Source organism: Lissotriton vulgaris, chromosome 4_1 (genome assembly GCF_964263255.1).
Source record: "Lissotriton vulgaris chromosome 4_1, aLisVul1.2, whole genome shotgun sequence".
NCBI classification, from domain to species: Eukaryota; Metazoa; Chordata; class Amphibia; order Caudata; family Salamandridae; genus Lissotriton; species Lissotriton vulgaris.
In genome coordinates, this window is record NC_141691.1 from 1,379,934,447 (window position 1) to 1,379,951,909 (window position 17,463).

The 17,463-nt window shown below is 46.8% G+C and overlaps 1 protein-coding gene across 1 annotated transcript in view; it reads right to left on the minus strand.

The window, feature by feature from the left end:
* Positions 1-2,615: 2,615 nt before the first annotated feature.
* Positions 2,616-17,463, minus strand: part of CLUL1 (clusterin like 1) — a 126,995-nt gene continuing 112,147 nt past the window's right edge. The window contains exons 6-7 of the mRNA XM_086917976.1: positions 7,787-8,001; positions 2,616-2,795 (exon numbers count right to left, since the gene is read on the minus strand). Coding sequence (XP_086774102.1) covers positions 2,616-2,795; positions 7,787-8,001 — 395 coding nt within the window. The remainder of the gene's footprint in view (positions 2,796-7,786; positions 8,002-17,463) is intronic.

The window sequence follows — 17,463 nt, forward strand, 5'->3', positions numbered from 1 at the left end:
GGTCTGCGTTTTGGCGGAGGTGTTAGACTGACGCTGGTTTCCACTTCCTCTGGAAGAACGCCTGCCATGGTATTGAGACCTCTGTTGTCCTTGCTGATTCTGATTTTACTACTAATGAGGGGTTTGAACCCTCTGTTGGGAGGATGGTCGATTGTAAGGCCTGAATCGTTTGCGGAACTCTTTCCTCTTCTCTTGACCCACGGCCTTTAGTGTGTCTAGCTCTGTCTTCATCCGGTACATTTCTTCATCCGTGTGTGCACCGAACAAAGATGAGTCGGAGAAGGGAAGATTGAGGATCCGAGACTGTGCCTATTGTTTAAGCGCTCTGAGTCAGAGCCAGTAAGTTCTTCTTGCGCATATCCCATGCACATAGGCATGAGCCAAAAGAGTTGCTCCATCAGCTGCGGCGCTGATAACTTGTTTAACCACCAAGCTGCCCTCATGCACGATCTCCTCAAAATTCTTGCAATCTTCTTGTGGTAACTTTTCAGTGAATCTTTGCAGGGAGTCCCACAGTGACCTGTCATACCAGCCCAAGAGAGCTGATGCACTCGTTACCTTCATCATCGAGGCTAATGTGCCACATACCTTCCTTCCCCACTAATCCTGTCTTTTACTGTCCTTGTCTGGTGAAACAGTAGAGGGGGAAGCAATAGCATGAGTCTTTTTTGCTGCAGCGATTAAAACAGAACCCGGTGGGGGGTCAGACTTAAGAAAAAGCAGGTCCTCTTCTGGTGAACGATATTTTTTCAAAATCCTAGCCGGCGAGGTCTTGAGTGGCACCGGCGTGAGGAAGATGTCCATAACCCGTTCTATTAGGCCCAGGACCAATGGTAGCAGAGGTCTAGATGCTGCCCTTTGATGTAAAGTCTCAAATATAACAGAGGACAAACTCTGTCGAGTCGGCACAGGGATGTTTAGTTTCGCCGCCCCTCTGCCAAGCACGTTCTTAAGAGTGCCCACTTCATCCACCGGAGAGACCCTCGACTGTGGGCTATTAGTAAGAGAAGGAGAATAGTCTCTGTGTGACATGTGTGTAGAAGTGAAGGAAGGTGTTGGAGATCTGTGTCTTCTCCTCCTGCTTCTGGATCTAGATCTCCTTCTGTGAGAGTGCACAGGAGTGCGACTGCGATCCCTGGCATTTTGTGGAGTACGCTCTCTATCCACCGGCTGTACCAGCCGTGCCAACGGAGATCTGTGAAGGGGTTCGAGTAATGCTGTGCCCCTGCGACTGGAGTTGTGGCCCAGTGATGCAAGGGCCTGTTCCATCTTGGTGATAGATGGATGGAAGGCGATCTTTGCCCTTCTCGCACCTCAGGAGAATGTGGAGGAAGAGGAGGGGAGTTCTCTCTTTCGTGTGCAGGCCTGGTTGGTGAATCTTGATGTCCCCTGGACACTGGACTGCTGGACGTTGAGATCCTGACTTCCGGAGATCTTGACGTTGAACCTTTGTGAGAGCTGGGAGAAACTGTTCTTGACGTCGGTGACGGCGATGTGACAGGATTACCGGACATGAGGTCTCTTTGTACTGGACAGAAAGTCAAAAAAAGGAAGAGCTGTGAATCCAGGGTCCTGACTGAAGGAGCCGGAAAGAACAACTGACCTAACTGTCACCCCTGAGGCATGATGGGAAGCTAGGGGGTCATGGCTGCCTTAAAGGCACAATGCCAGTTTTTTATGAAAATGTTTCCATTTTCTATGCTACTGGTTTACAATGCAGCCTGTAGGCTAACAATGTCTGCTTTATTTGCATTTTTTTCATGAGGTTTACTCATTAAAAACCGAGTTCAAGTGCTTCTTGCCCTCCTGTGTTTTTATACATATATTATGTGTTTGCAAAAGCAGTTTATGCATTATTACATTGTTTAGCCTCCTAAATGGGGGTTGCATTGCTATGAGGAAAAATTATATATGTATATATATATATATATATATATATATATATATATCACACAAACAAGAGTTACCCCCATAGAAGAGCCTCCGGGCAAAGGTTAACTGCTCACTTTTAATGACATGCTGCAGAATCATTTAGTCAGGAAAGCAGGCTTAAAATACATCAAAGACCTTAGCCAGACGTGTTTCGAGTGTCCCCTTCTTCAATGGCATGGTGCTGCTAATTATATTGGTGAACCCGCCCTGGTGGGCGTGGCCGCTCCTGCAGCCTTCTGGTTTATGTTGTAGTGCTGTGTTTTACTCCAGTGAGTTTTGCCCTGAATATGCATTAAAGCTGATAAAAAACCCCAGTGGGTAAAGTCTACAGTTCTGCAAAATCGTTCGGGCTGGACTGTTCCCATGAGGCACAGGGTCAAACAAGACTGATTTGCATATGGCCATGTCTGAACTGGGGTGGTGTGGAATGCAAACAAACGATGGATTTAGGCCCAGATTTCTGTACTGGGGTGAATGTATGACATTGTTCTGCATTCTGTCCATCAACTGTTGTTTTTGCCACCGTCTGGAAGGGCGGCGATCACATCATTTTAATTGGAATACACATGTTATGAAATGCAAATAAGGTGAAAGACCTAAAGAGGGATGTAACATGGCTATTGGAAAACAAATGCTTTAATTTAATGATATTCATCGACAAATTTAAACATTATGGACCATACTCACACATTTTTTTGAGCATGTTGTAATGCTTCGTCTGCTACATATTCAATGAATTTAGGGCTCTCAATGTCTAAATCAGATGGAACTCTCACAGAAAATACTGGCAAGTTCAAGATATTCACTTCTACTATTGTGTCATTCCTTCTGGCAAAATCTCCATTGTTGTGTGATGAAGAGACCTGGAAGACACACCATTTGATATATTTATATGATCTAAGCTATTCAATATTAACTCCTAATAATACCCAGCAAAACAATACATTCTTTAAATCAAGCCATTAGATAGTTCAATGCTTTCAACCAACGCTTTTCAGTCACAACAAGCACACAAGCACGAGCAGCTGCTTGCGCTCACTATTTGTATTCTGTTGCATTTAGCGCTATTTCTTAGCACAAAATGTGCCTTTGCATCCATTTGTGCACTAAGAAATAGAGCTAAACACAGAATACTCCTCTCTAATAATTCCGTGTAATCTTACCGAATTCACGGGTATATCACAGAACACTGAATTACGCAAGTTACGTCCACTCCTAGTAATGATACTTTGAAACAGGGGTGAGTTGTCCTACATCCTCAATTTTAATTTGGTGTCTTGGAATATTACCTGTCCCAAACAAAGGGAGCAATCCTATCCATTGAATGTACCACACCTTCCTTTGGGCATCATCTCAACAAAAACATAATAAAGCTTGTTTTGGTAATGCTGGGAAAACAGAAAACTCAACACATTCTTCCTGGAATTAATGACACTTTTTAATTTAAATATGGTCATTAAACAATGATTGCAGCATGTACGTAGATGTATAACAGACAGCCGCATCAAATAATACTCACAGGGCTGGTCCCATTCCATAGAATTGTGGCCAATTGTGTGATTAGGTGTTAAAGAAGTGTATCAAGGAAGGATACACTTTTTTTAGTTAAACTTACTGGTAGTTCAGCAATTGTACTTTAGTTGTTTCCTTTCCTCCTCTTAGGGAAGTGGCCCTTTAGACAGTCCTGTTTGCTACCCTTCTCCTGTTACTTTTCAGAATATGCTTGTTACTCTTGCATTTAATTCATGTGCTACATCAAAGTCTCAGACATGAGTGTATATCAGAGGCATTGTCGCAGTCACAACTCAGACAACCATCCAGACACACCAGGATAAGTTATTCAATATGAGTAGTGTGAATATGTATAGTACAGGTCAAGAAATAATATCCGTTTAAATTAGGCATTTTTAGGAAAGAGCTGTATCTTTCCATGTATCCTGCCTGGTCCATGCCTCCACCCTAATTTCTTTAGAGAGGTACCGCTTGGTTGTATGTCACAATATTGAAATGAAGCACACTGACCTGCTCATATTGTCTCCACAGAATTGAATACCAACATATCAAGATAAGCATACATAGGAATGTTTCCCTCTTAAATCCATGTCTATTTACTGTGCAAACGTGTTGTTAGTCAATAATGTAGAGTAGATATAAGTGCAGTTTGGTATTTAAACTCTGATTTTGTGGTAGAACATCATCTTGCCCTATTTGCTCTAGTGGGTACTCCCTTAGTACACCCAAATAGACACTACCCAATGCAGCCAAGGCTAATCATTATCCATTGTATGGTGTTCACACCTGGTTCACACGCTTGTATGTCAGAATCAAGCAGGTGCTAATCACGCCTGCGTTAATAACACAGTCCGAAAGACCAATGTGTCTTTGCAACGCATCAAGTTACCAAGCAAGTTGTAGCAACAGTGGAGAAAGTGTTGGACTTAAACATCATTCAAATAAAACTTTCACTATGGCAAGTCATTGTAATGACATGTGTGGTAAAGGAATGTGATGTAAAGATGCATCCGTATTTCAGACAGCGCTGGTAAGGCACGGCGTTGTTTCAGCCACAGTATAAAGGCTGTTTCCCGGTTCACAAAGTACTGAAACTTAGCTTTCTCTTACCTTTTTTGCCAATCAGTTGTAGTGCAGAAGTTGCCTCATTAATGCTTAAAGTTAATTTCTGAGTTTAGAGAAGACTTTAGACCTGCATGACAACAGTCTCCCTTATTTCACTTCTCTGCTGCTGCCATATTGCCATTTGGTTTCCTTGACGGCTTTAGCTAAATGTCCCTGCATTGACACGTTAGGGCTGCAGTGACACCTCCACTGTTACAGTGTTTCAAGTGGTTGGGGCAGTATCAGGTGATTTATTCGTAAACCAAGTCCCTGTTTTGTTACTAGTACCTTTTCAAGTGTGTCATGTGGAGTAGCATACTGAAACGGCGTCACCAAATAGTAAATTTCTATGTCCAGTAGAGACTCTCCACCTCGCTCCTATGACAGTGGAGCAGTGTAATTTAGACTCCACCCTTACACGTCACAGAGATGCAATTATATAAGTGCAACTGGCAATATATTCACTGTGTGCCCTAGATTTTATTAACATGAGTGAATCACTGAAACACATTTCTGAAATGTATTCACAGTAGAAGCTTGAGATTTATATACGTGTGCACCAAGGTTTAGGTCAAACATGAATTATGCATTATTTATTAAGTTTGCACTTACACTTTTACTGAATATGTAAACATGCATTATTTTGCTAATGTTTTGCAGTTCATTTAAAGTTACATGTGTGCATGTATAGACATGTATTAGAAATGCACATTAACCCCTCCCCTGCTGGTGACGGAACCACTCCGTCATCAGCCGCGGTCGCGCTGTGCAGACGACGGAGCGGTTCCGTCACGGCCCGCTCAAAAACGCCTGCGCGGCCCGGATTCCGCGCCTCCGCTGAACTTTCTATTGAGCGGGCGGGGCCGTGACGGAACCGCTCCGCCATGAGCACAGCGCAACCGCGGCTGGTGGCGGAGCGGTTCCGTCACCAGCATGCGCCCGCCGCTCTTCCGCCCCGCCCCCTCAGCACTGCGGCGGAATAGCCGCTGCAGTGAAGGGGTTAAATGCTCATTTAAGTTAGCCTGACTACAGGTCTCAGTTGTAAGGATTTTTACTTCGCCAGAATGTTTTCCATTTTTCCTTGCAGGTTCATTGTCATGATGTACGTTAGCTAGTGAAAGGTTATTGTCTGTATTTGAAGGTTGATAGAGTGGCCTGGGAGAGACTTGATAGTGAATATGGAGGAGCAATGATCGAAAGAAGCTTTCTATTCACCGTGTATGTACCAGAATGGCAATATGTTCAAGGCTGAGAATGGCAGCTTTAGTTTGATGCGTTGGGAATTCAGATCTATGTTGCAGAAACACGAGTAGAGCTCTTATTGGTCACTGATGGTGTTAACAGAGATAACATGTTTGAATCTCCTGTTCTTTTATATAAGTACTTATGTAGTTTTGAGTTAGTGTGATTGGAGCTAGGGGTGAGAAGAAATCCTTTTTAGACTTGGAGAGGTACAGTTCTCTCTGGTTGCCCTATTCTTGCAAGTGTGAAGCTGTATGTCAAACACTTATTTCCTTTTCTTTGGACTTCTAATGAACTTTGACCATATATGATAGACAATTCTATATTTGACCCATGTTGGAGCAGAGAAGAGCCGTTTCTTTATGGAACATCTGTTCACTTTCTTTTGCTATTATATGCTTGTGGCTTTCACAATTCTGTATCTCATTTTATTGTGTCTCAACCGACTAAGATATTTTACGTTGCTTATTGTACTAATGTACTCATGGATTCTGCATAAGACTTGCATATTAACTGGATTGCTTCATACTCCAAATAAAACCTTTTAATCACATTCATTGAGTTATGGTTCTCATTATAGAGTCACATAGGCTTCACAAGTTAAATTGTATTGTTGATGTTTTTTCACTTTCAATGCTTCACGTCACCTACAAAGGTTAATCAAATCTATTAAGTAAATTCTTCAACAACTTGACTGAGAGATCACGTTTGTGAAGCCCAGGACACTCCAGCAACAGTTTAATTGTATTTTAGGCCAAGTCTATTCCTTCCACCAAACCAGATTAGCCTGGTGAGCATTTCGTTGAGGTTCCAGGAGAATACAACATTTAGATCAAAGGTCTCCAAGTAGTAGCTTGGTAGCTGCTTGTAGCTTGCCAGTCCACTGAAAGTAGCTCCCTATACTGCAGTACAGCACAGTAAGCAATTCAGAGGGTCTGGCCATTTTAAAGATGGCAGTGTTACACATGTCCATAATCTCAAAAATTCTATATTTTATTTTTGTAAAAAAAGGCAAGATTATTTTTGAGCATTTTAACCCAATATGAAATGTTCATAATTGATAGAAAACATTTCTGGAAAACTACTAAGTGGTTGTTTGAAATCAAAAGGATTACAATCGATTTTTTTTTCAAAGCAGGCCTGTGAATGGTAGTTTAAATTGAGGTGAGGAGCTTTATAGCTGTTAGTATTTTCTTTGTGCATGTGAGTATTTTCTCCTGTGGCTGTTATTTTATTAGTTGTTTGTCATGTGAATGCATTTTATATTGATAAAACTTTTCCTGACAATGTTGTTTGTAACCCTGTCTTATGCAGCCGGGTGGTTGGTATTCTACTGCAATATCACATTTTTAAAATCACCCAGTCAAAATATTGTATCCAGAATATCGACTACCACAATGTCATGAAAGTAAGTATTTATAGATAAGTTTACTTTTAAATACATTTAACTCCACATCTATTTGCATCTATTTTTCGTGAAGATTTATGTATCTTCATTATGTAGATACCGAGTTAAGAAAAGAAAATATAAACTTAGTTTTACATATGTACTTTTATGATATTGTATTGCCCAATATTTTTGATATGACAGTATGGCATGACGCAATATTTGGTCACTAGATATTGTGACGTACATTTGGGTGGCCACTACTAGTAATCCTACAAGGTGTGATCATTACTGTGATTGTATTTGATGTGGTGATTACTGCAACAATTGTTGAAGCCATCAGTAGCTTGAGATTATTTTCATTGCTCAGAATTAGATTTTATTATACAAAAGGTGAGAGATCCCCGATTCAGATACTTTGGGACAGTACGAAATAAGTTAACAACAGGAAAATGTCCAAGCGCCTTAATCTAAATGGCTTTAATCTTGATAGGTTCTCGTCATTCATATTTAACATCGCTCTGGGATTCAAGGATAAGGAAACAAGAATTACAATTATTTGTAGGGTTTTGCAGATCATAACTTAGAGTTTAGGACATCTCTGGTTACCTTTACGATGTTAAAGATGTTTTCAGATCCTGTGGACATGTTGCCCAGTTCAGACACCCACCCAAACCGTTTCTTCATTTCAAGCATCAAGCTTGCAGTGTCTTCGGCGTGCTGCTGGACTATCTGGAATATTTGATGATGTTGCTGGTGGGACCTGTTCACCAATTTAAGTGCTTCATCAGTCTTCAGTCGTAGCTCTGGAACATCCGGACAATCTGTTGTTTAGGAAAAGATAAACACAAATAAGTTTCACCAATTTTTCAGGACATCGTTCATGTATATTCTTTTGACTAAACTTTTAGGACTGTTTTACAGATTGTGAGTTTGTGTATTATTTCTTTTTCACCCTACCCAGTTTGTGTGGCTTTAAATGGTGTATAGTAAATACAAGTGCCTCCAGAAATTTGTCTAATGTTAATACCATTTTTTCCGGATTGAGCTAGTTGCTATGAAGATAGACAGCTAAGGAAACAGAATTTTCCCTGGAACAAAGAGCATTGAGTCCAAGGGAGGAGTTAGCTGTGGATTGATATAACCGCCCATTCCCTTAAGAACGCCAATCATTACAAAAATGACATGTACATCAAAGCCAAGGTAGGAGCTTCCACATGTGTCTCTCTACTGTAGTTAATCCCTTTGGTACTACACATGCCAAGCCATGCGGCGAATTCGTCCTTTGAAGGGTTTCTCACCATGACATTCCACACTTCCTTAGGAGTTTGGTGGGTGTCAAATGCAGATTCCTGCGGCCCCAGTGACACAGGGGAGCCCTACAGTTTGAGGACCCAATTCCACATAAGGCTTACATATATCTATGAGTCATGGGCGTCTAATGGGCCCCTCATCACATTTTGCAGGTCCGATCATTTTGTGTTATGCCACTGGGGAGAAGGAAATCAATGTTGGTACTTCCCGCTCCGTAAATGACGCAGGAGGCATTATCAGGAGGCTTGTGACCAACATTTGCTACAGAAAGAATAAAAGTGCTCTACAAGACTACATGAATTGCAGCACAGTCATGAACGTTTTTGTTTTAAGGTCCCCAAAAGGTTCTTACAAACACACAACAGTAGTATTAATTTACTCGTATAGCCCTGGTTTTTAGCTATTGACAGGTGTTGGACCTGGCCCTCTCTGCAGGGTCACCCCCAAACTTGTATTTGCCTTTTACCATCCACTTTTTGCTGCATTCGTTTTTCTTGGCAGTAGGACTGTGTACCCTTTACCACTGCTTACCAGTGCTAAAGTGCTTGTGCTCTCTTCCATATGGTTTAATTGGCTTATACTGACCCCTGACCTTGCCTGCATGACAGGTCACTCCTCTCCTGCCGCACAGCTCTACCTGTGTGCCAGTACCTCTCCCCTCTCGCTGCCACTCCGCTGTGAGTTCGAGCCTACTGTACCCCCTGCTCGTTGGTGCCTGACTGCTGTACTGTGCCCATGGTTGGTGGTTCACTGTTGCCCCGTTTTTGTGCTGCTGTAACTCTGTGCTTTTGTGCCTTCTGTATTTTGTAATTGTGTTTTAGTGTTTTTTCCCTTTGCGTCCAGCGCATCTCCCCCCTCCCCTTCTCTTCTGTAATCCCTCTGCCGTTCCCACTGCTGCTCCCCTGCGGCCCCCCCCCCTCGCCGTCCATTCACTGCCCGTCCCGCCTCCCAACTGATCCTCCCTCCCTCCCCGCCTAATATGGCGGCCGCTGCGCGACAGTGAGATCGACCCCTGACCCTGCCTGCAGGCCAGGTCTCTCCCCTCCTGCCGCACAGCTCCACCTGTGTGCCAGTACCTCTCCCCTCTCCCTGCCGCTCCGCTGTGAGTTTGAGCCTGCTGTGCCCCCTGCTCGTTGCTGCCTGACTGCTGTACTGTGCCCCTGGTTGGTGGTTAATTGTTGCCCCGTTTTTTTGCTGCTGTAACTCTGTGCTTTTGTGCCTTCTGTATTTTGTAATTGTGTTTTAGTGGTTTTCCCTTTGCGTCCAGCGTGTCTCCCCCCTCCCCCTTCCCTTCTGTAATCCCTCTGCCGTTCCCGCCACTGCTCCCCCGCCCCCTCGCCGTCCATTCGCCGCCCCGCTCCCGCCTCCCAGCGGATCCTCCCTCCCCGCCTTATATGGCGGCCGCTGCGCGGCCGTGCCGAAGGCGCGCCAGAGGCAAGCCCGTCTGTGCCCGTCCGCGCCTTGACTACGCCCAGCGCCAGAACCCCTGAACCCCGCGAACGCCATGAAGCCAGACTCCGATACGACGCCTGCGCTCTCTCACTCAACGCCGGACAAGACCACAGCTGCTTCCAGGCCACCCCGAAACGCACCCACTGACCTTTTTTCCTGCCGCTTCAAGTGCGACAGAGCTACCAAACATCCAACGACTGGACCCAACCACCTTCGCTGCATACTCCTCAACACCTGCTCCGCACGCAAACACGCCATTGAGCTCTGGGACCTGCTCAACACCTCCGCCCCAGACGTTGCCTTCTTGACCGAGATCTGGTGGAACAACACCTCGGTGCCCAACATCACCATAGCCATCCCGGACGGCTACAAGATCACTTGCAGGGATCGAACCAATGAAGTTGGAGGAGGAATAGCCATCACCCACAAGTCCACACTCAAGGTCTCCACCCAAGCAGACGACACCCTCAACACAGCCAAACACCTGCACTTCCAGATCCACACCGAACCCCACACCACCCTCCGAGGAACCCTCGTCTACAGACCCCCCCGACCCTGGGCACAGTTCACCGACTCCATCGCCGACCTCGCCAGCACCCACGCACTCGCCTCCACGGACTACTTCCTCCTCGGGGACCTGAACTTCCACCTCGAGAACAACGATGCCAACTCTCCTCTCTTCTCCACAAGCACCCACGTCACCTTCAACCACACCACCGAACTCCACTGGACCGATCACCACTGCATGACCGCCACCCTCGCGCAGAGCCCGCCCACCGACCCCACCGACCCAGACGCGGCTGCCCTCAACAGACGCCGCCACGCTCAGACAGTGGATCAACGACTGCGCCAACACCCTCGCCCCACTCAAGCAACCCTCCAACAACCACACCAGCAAGAAAGCCACCTGGTTCACCGAAGAGCTCCAGACCTCCAAACCTGAATGCCGGAAACTGGATAAGAACTGGCTCCATGAACGCACACCAAACAGCCTTGCAGCCCAAAAGGACACCACCTACAGAATTCACCACCTCATCAGATTAGCCAAGAGATTTTCCTTCAAAGACCGCCTGGACAACAACGCACACAACAGCAAAGAGCTCTTCAGCATCGTGAAGGAACTCTCCAACCCCAGCGCCAATGCCAATGACATCCCGCTCTCACAAGAACTGTGCGACTCACTGGCCACCTTCTTCCACCGCAAAATCGCTGACATCCACGACAGCCTCAACACCACGACCGCCCCGACTACGCCAGACACCACCCCCCCTGCGAACACCACCCGCACCAACCACCTGACTTCCTGGTCCATCGTCAACGATGACCAGACACGCAAGATCATGAACTCCATTCACTCTGGATCACCGTCAGACCCCTGCCCACACCACGTATTCAACAAAGCAGACGCAGCCATTGCACACCAACTACGGAAGGTCATCAACATCTCCTTCGAGACAGCGACATTCCCGAAAAGCTGGAAGCACGCCAAGATCAGCGCCCTCCTCAAGAAGCCCAAGGCAGACCCCACGGACCTTAAGAACTTCCGGCCCATCTACCTGCTCCGGTTCCCGGCGAAGGTCATTGAGGAAATCGTCAACACACAACTGGCCCGCCACCTCGAGGACAACAACATCTTAGACCCGTCCCAGTCCGGATTCAGACAAAGCCACAGCACTGAGACAGCCCTCATCGCCACCACAGACGACATCAGGCGCCAGCTAGACAACGGCAAAACATCAGCCCTCATCCTCCTAAATCTGTCAGCCACCCTCGACACGGTCTGCCACCGCACACTAATGACACGCCTCCAAGAAGCCGGAATCCCAGAGAAGGCCCTCGACTGGAACACGTCCTTCCTCTCCGGCAGAACCCAGAGCGTCCGCCTCTCGCCCTTCCGATCCGAAGCCACCGACATCATCTGCGGCATACCCCAGGGATCATCCCTCCGCCCGATGCTGTTCAACATCTACATGGCCCCCCTCGCACAAGTGACCCGCCTGCACGACCTCAACATCATCTCCTACGCCGATGACACCCAGCTCATCCTCTCCCTCACCAAGGACCCGCACACCGCCAAAACCAACCTCCACGAGGGAATGAAGGCCATGGCGGATTGGATGAGGAGCAGCCGTCTGAAGCTGACCTCGGACAAGAGGGAGGTCCTCATCCTAGGACCCAGTCCCTCCGCCTGGGACGACTCCTGGTGGCTGACCATGCTGGGAGCAGCACCGACACCCACGGACCTCACACGCAACCTAGGCTTCATCCTCGACTCCTCCCTCTCCATGTCGAAGCAGGTCAACGCCATCTCCTCCTCCTGCTACAACACCCTCCGCATGCTTCACAGGATCTACAAGTGGATCCCGACCGAAACAAGAAAAACAGTGACACAGGCCCTCGTCAGCAGCAGGCTGGACTACAGCAATGCATTCTATGCAGGAATCCCGGCCAAACACCTACGAGGACTCCAATGCATCCAAAACGCCTCCGCCCGACCGATCCTCAATGTCCCCCGCCGCACCCATATCACCCCACACCTGAGAGACCTACACTGGCTCCCTGTCGACAAGAGGATCATCTTCAAGCTCCTCACCCACGCACACAAAGCACTCCACAACACCGGATCAGCGTATCTGAACAGCAGACTCAGTTTTTACACCCCCACCGGCCAGCTCCGCTCTACCGGCCTCGCCCTCGCCGCTATCCCCCGCATCCAACGAACGACCTCCGGTGGCAGATCCTTCTGCTTCCTCGCCGCCAAGACCTGGAACTCCCTCCCCACCCACCTATTGCTTACCCAAGACTTGCTCACCTTCAGAAGACTCCTCAAGACCTAGCTCTTCGAGCATTAGCAGCACCCCCTCTCCTCAGCGCCTTGAGACCCTCACGGTTAAGTAGAGAGCTTTACAAGTATTTTGATTGATTGATACCAAAGTGGGATGTTTAATGTACTTAAAAGTCTTTTGTAGAGTGATATACCATGTTCCCAGGACCTGTAGATTAAATGCTACCAGTGGTCCTGCAGCACGTATTGTGCCACCCATTTAAGTAGAACCTTAAAACATGACCCAGGCCTGCCACTGTAGCCTAAATGCAGCTTTAAACTGCCATGTCGACTCAACATTAGAACTCCTCTTTTATCGCATATAAGTCACCACTAGGATATGCCCTAGGTAGCCCATAGGACAGGGTGCTGTGTAATTTAAAGGTTGGACATTTACTTTTAAGTTTTATATTTACTGGTAGTGAAAAACTCCTACATTAGTTTTTTACTACTGTGAGGCCCACTTCACCCATAGGATAACATTGGGGATTCCTTATTACATTTAATAAGCTGTAGTTTCCAATTGGGAGCAGGTTGCTATCTTATATTTGGTGTATTCTGAATTGTGGTGAAAAGCCTTATTTAACGGTAAAGTCGAGTTTGAAATAACAATGCCACTTTTAGAAAGTTAAAGTACGAGTGTGAGAGTGCACTCCTTCCCTTAATTCGAAACCATTCTTGAAAAACTTCCAATTAATATGTGCAAGCAGTGAACCGTACCACGGTTCACTGCTTGCACGCATTTATTAGAAGTTTTTCAAGAATGGTTTCGAATTAAGGGAAGGAGTGCACTCTCACACTTGTACTTTGGCTTTTGCATTTGTTCGCCTCAATGAGTCTGCACCCTATTGATGGAATGAAGATTTCAAGAAACTGATTACTTTATAAGAATGTTTGTCACCACGGAGACAGTCGAACAGTAGAGCGGAATCTTGCTATCAACATGGCAACACCGTATTAACTATTTTAATTAACTAATGCAAACAACTATTTTTGGTTTGCTTTTTCATTAGTGTTTGTTGATATGTTACTTTTTTCACCTTATGTGATTTCATTGCGTAGTAGTAAGAAAATTATTTTTATGTGTAAGAATGGATTGTATTTGTAACACATTTTTGTACACAGAGTTATATTTTGGGAGTCTATCCATGTGATTATGGGTGGGATGGACACATATTTTAGCGTTTTTGTGTGACGTAGGGTGGGCCGGTTCATAGTATTATGGGAATTGGAGTTCTGTGAGTGAGGGCGTGTTCACTAGTTATAACATCGGAGGGAATCCATTACGGGTTGTGGGTATTTAAGCATGAAGGGCAGACTGAATTACCATTATGGTCGGACTTTCATGAAAGAGGATTATGTTGGAGGACAGCTTGAGAGGCTGCTGATTGTGGCGTTTAAGAGGTAAAGGGTTGATAAAAGAATATAGACAGTGAATACACGAGGGAGGTAAGAAGTAATTTACGTGAGGTTTTCTTGCAGTGATGTTGTTTAGTTTAGGTCACATGGTTGGGAAACACAAAGGGGTGGTCATGAATTGTGAGGTGAAAATTGGGGGAAGTGATTTAGTATGAGATTCTGTTTTTTTGTTACGGAGAGGGCAGGGGGCGGAATATTTTGATTTAATTTATGCTCACGGTTTTGTCAAATTTTTTCAATGATCTGTTTTTTAATGATTTGTTATTTTGTTTTATTGCATTGGTCGGTTAGGATGTTTTCTTTATTCTGTTATAGAAACCCCTAATGAAGAGCCGCGTAGGCTCGAAATGCATTGGGTTTGGAAGAGTTTTTCTTACTCTGTCATTGATGCATCTGTTATTAACGAGCCGGTGTACAAAGCCCAAAGAGGCATACAGTCGGTGAAAACAATGTTGAATAAAAAATGCAGATGTAACCCTACCGTCTCCTTGGTGATGAATTAACCCCTTCCATGCTGATGACGGCCCACAGCCGTCATGCACCACGGTGGGCGTGTGCTGATGACGGCTGGGGGCCGTCATGAACCCGCCCACTCAATAAAACCGCTGCACAGGCGCAGAATCGCGGCTGCGCCCAAGGGGTTAAGGTGAACAAGGATAAATTAAATATTAAGAATTGACTTAACGAAAAGGTTTCAAAGGACTAATTTAGGAGTACTTAGATAAATTGGATACACATGGGGGACGAATCCTACTTTTGGCAGTGCAACAGTAAGGAGCGCGAGACACGTGCCCAGGTTTTTGTCACTTAGAAAGTTGGCATTTTTCTGCCCTTAGCCCTTTTGTGCCTGTAGCCTGGCTTGGGTCAAATGACTGGGAGTAGCTTACAGTTAGACTGTGTGCTTTCTGCCCAGACAGTCACACAATAGAGGGATTAGGTGTGCCTCAAAGGGAAATCAGCTGGCAGGATGTGGGGTGGAGCTAAGCATAGCCCCATTTACAACTAAATAGGCTTTGCACTGCCTTCACACAAAAACCCTAACTCCCTGCATTGTCACTGCAGCCTGCTTGGAGCAGGGGAGGGTATTCAGGGAATTTCCAGAAGATTCTCCCACCTTCCAAAAAAAGGGCACTAGGGTCTAAAAATTAGACATTAAGACCCCTCGTTAGTACACTTCTGGACCTGTGGATACTCTGCCAAGAAGAAGGACTGCTGTGCTTCTGAAAGGATTGTCGCTCTGCTGGACTGCTGATCTGCTCCTGTATTGTTGTGTTAGTGCTTTTCTACCCTGCTGCTTACCTGGGGAAAGAGGATTGGACCTGCAGCTTCATCTTCAACCCAGGGCTACCAGAGTGACTCCTGGCTTCCTGATCTGCTGGTTTCCTGATCTGAACCTCAGAGACATAAAGGCTCCCCAACATCCTGAACCAGCACCTGTACCCAGCTGAAGTGAGTTCCTAACTGTAGGAAGGTAGATCCTGACTATGGTTGCCCCCAACTTTTTGCCCTGTGTTTTAGCTGGTTTTTGACATAGTTGGCCTGGGACCCTGCCAATCAGGACCCCAGGCCTACGGTTCTCTCTGTAAAATGGATTCCATGTACCTTAGGTACATATCCAATTGGTACTGGGCCACCTTATCAGACCCTGTAACTCAGGGCATAGGTGTACCCAGGGCCTACCAGGGGCTGCAGCATGTATTATGCCACCCCTGGCTGGCCATCTAAATCTGACACAACTGGCTGCACGACAGCTGGGGCAAGGTGGTGTACTCACCCTTTGCTTTAGATATAGTATACCTATATCTAACCCTAAAATGGACACATAGATTCCTATCAGTCACTCCTATGGCAGGCCTTGACAATCCTGAAGGCAGAGTGCTTGGAATCATGTGAGATGGTGCTCTGGCATGAGCTGAGCCCGTTTGCAGCTTGCGGAACCAAGTCCTAATAGCTGTTCCATGATAACGCGTACCATATACTCTTAAGTGCATTATAATCCTCGCGGTTATATGCTAACTCTGGTATCGCTTTATCAAAATATGTCGAGTAAGGTGTCATACGAATTGGAATACTAACCCCTCGCCAATTCTGGCGACGGGGTTAGCATTCCACCCTTCTAGAGGGACACAACATGTATGTAACTGTGAACCCCGGTTAAAGTTAACTCGAGCCTCAGCATCACAAAATGGATGCTGCCACCACAGACACAAGTCTGACCCCCTGCAGCTGGGAGTCCTTCCAGCGAGGGGAGCTTGGACAAAGGGTTTCCTGTCAGGGGCGGTGCTAGCACCATCCCAGACAGGGTTTTGTGTATCCTGGGTAGGCAGGGCTTTAGAGGAAGGTGACTGCAAGTGGCACCCCGGTGCTCACTATGCATAGGCCGGCTAGAACCAGTTCCAGGGGCACACCAGCCCCTGACCTGGGGAAAGTCTGGCATGGGAGAGGGGTGTAACCACCCCCCTTCCTGGTCCCACCCATGGGCAGGACCTAGTCGCGTGCCAGCCCCTTTCCTTAGTATAAAGATAGGAGCGGGCCCCCTTCCAAATTAGATCATCTTTGAATCCTGAAACTACTTTCTATGAAAGGAACTCTCGACTTCTTCTCAAGATTTCTCCCTTGTGACTAAGGAGTAGTCACCCTGCACCCGCAGGCACCATCCCAGAACACTGCGGTTTGCTGCACGTCCTTCCTCCGGAATCCGACTGACCAGCACGACGAGACCCGGCTTCCCTGGCACCTCTGACCTCTACCCACATCGTCAGCTCAGCTGAGATCCGTGGGTGCGACGAGACCTCGAGGGACCGGCCATCTTCAAGACTGCACGACGCTTGCCCAGCACGACCGCCGAGGGATCCTCGAGTGAGTGCTTTGGGGTCCGAGAAGCCCCCACCCTGAGCAGCGCCAGCACCGAAGTTCAGCCCTCCAGCATCCACCAGATCTGCGTGGGGCCCTTCTGCTCTTTGCTGCTCACCGCTTTGTCTGGCTACTAGCCCGCTGGCTTGTGGCCTGCCCGACGACGAACGACGACATCAACACTGCTGGTCTGGTTGCTCCAGACTGGCCCTTGCTCCCTCCCAAAAGAGGAGCACCCCGGACCCTCCTGGTCCACTCCAGACGCCATTTTAAGTCCACCGCGTGGGCTTGCATTTGCCAAGACTTGTTGCCCCAATCCTGGGTCCAGCGACGTCGACAGCAGATACCATTGTGGGACAGCTCGCACCTCCATCCTGGTCGCCAACAATGCCTCCTGGTCCGTGAGACTGCAGAGCCCAGCGTC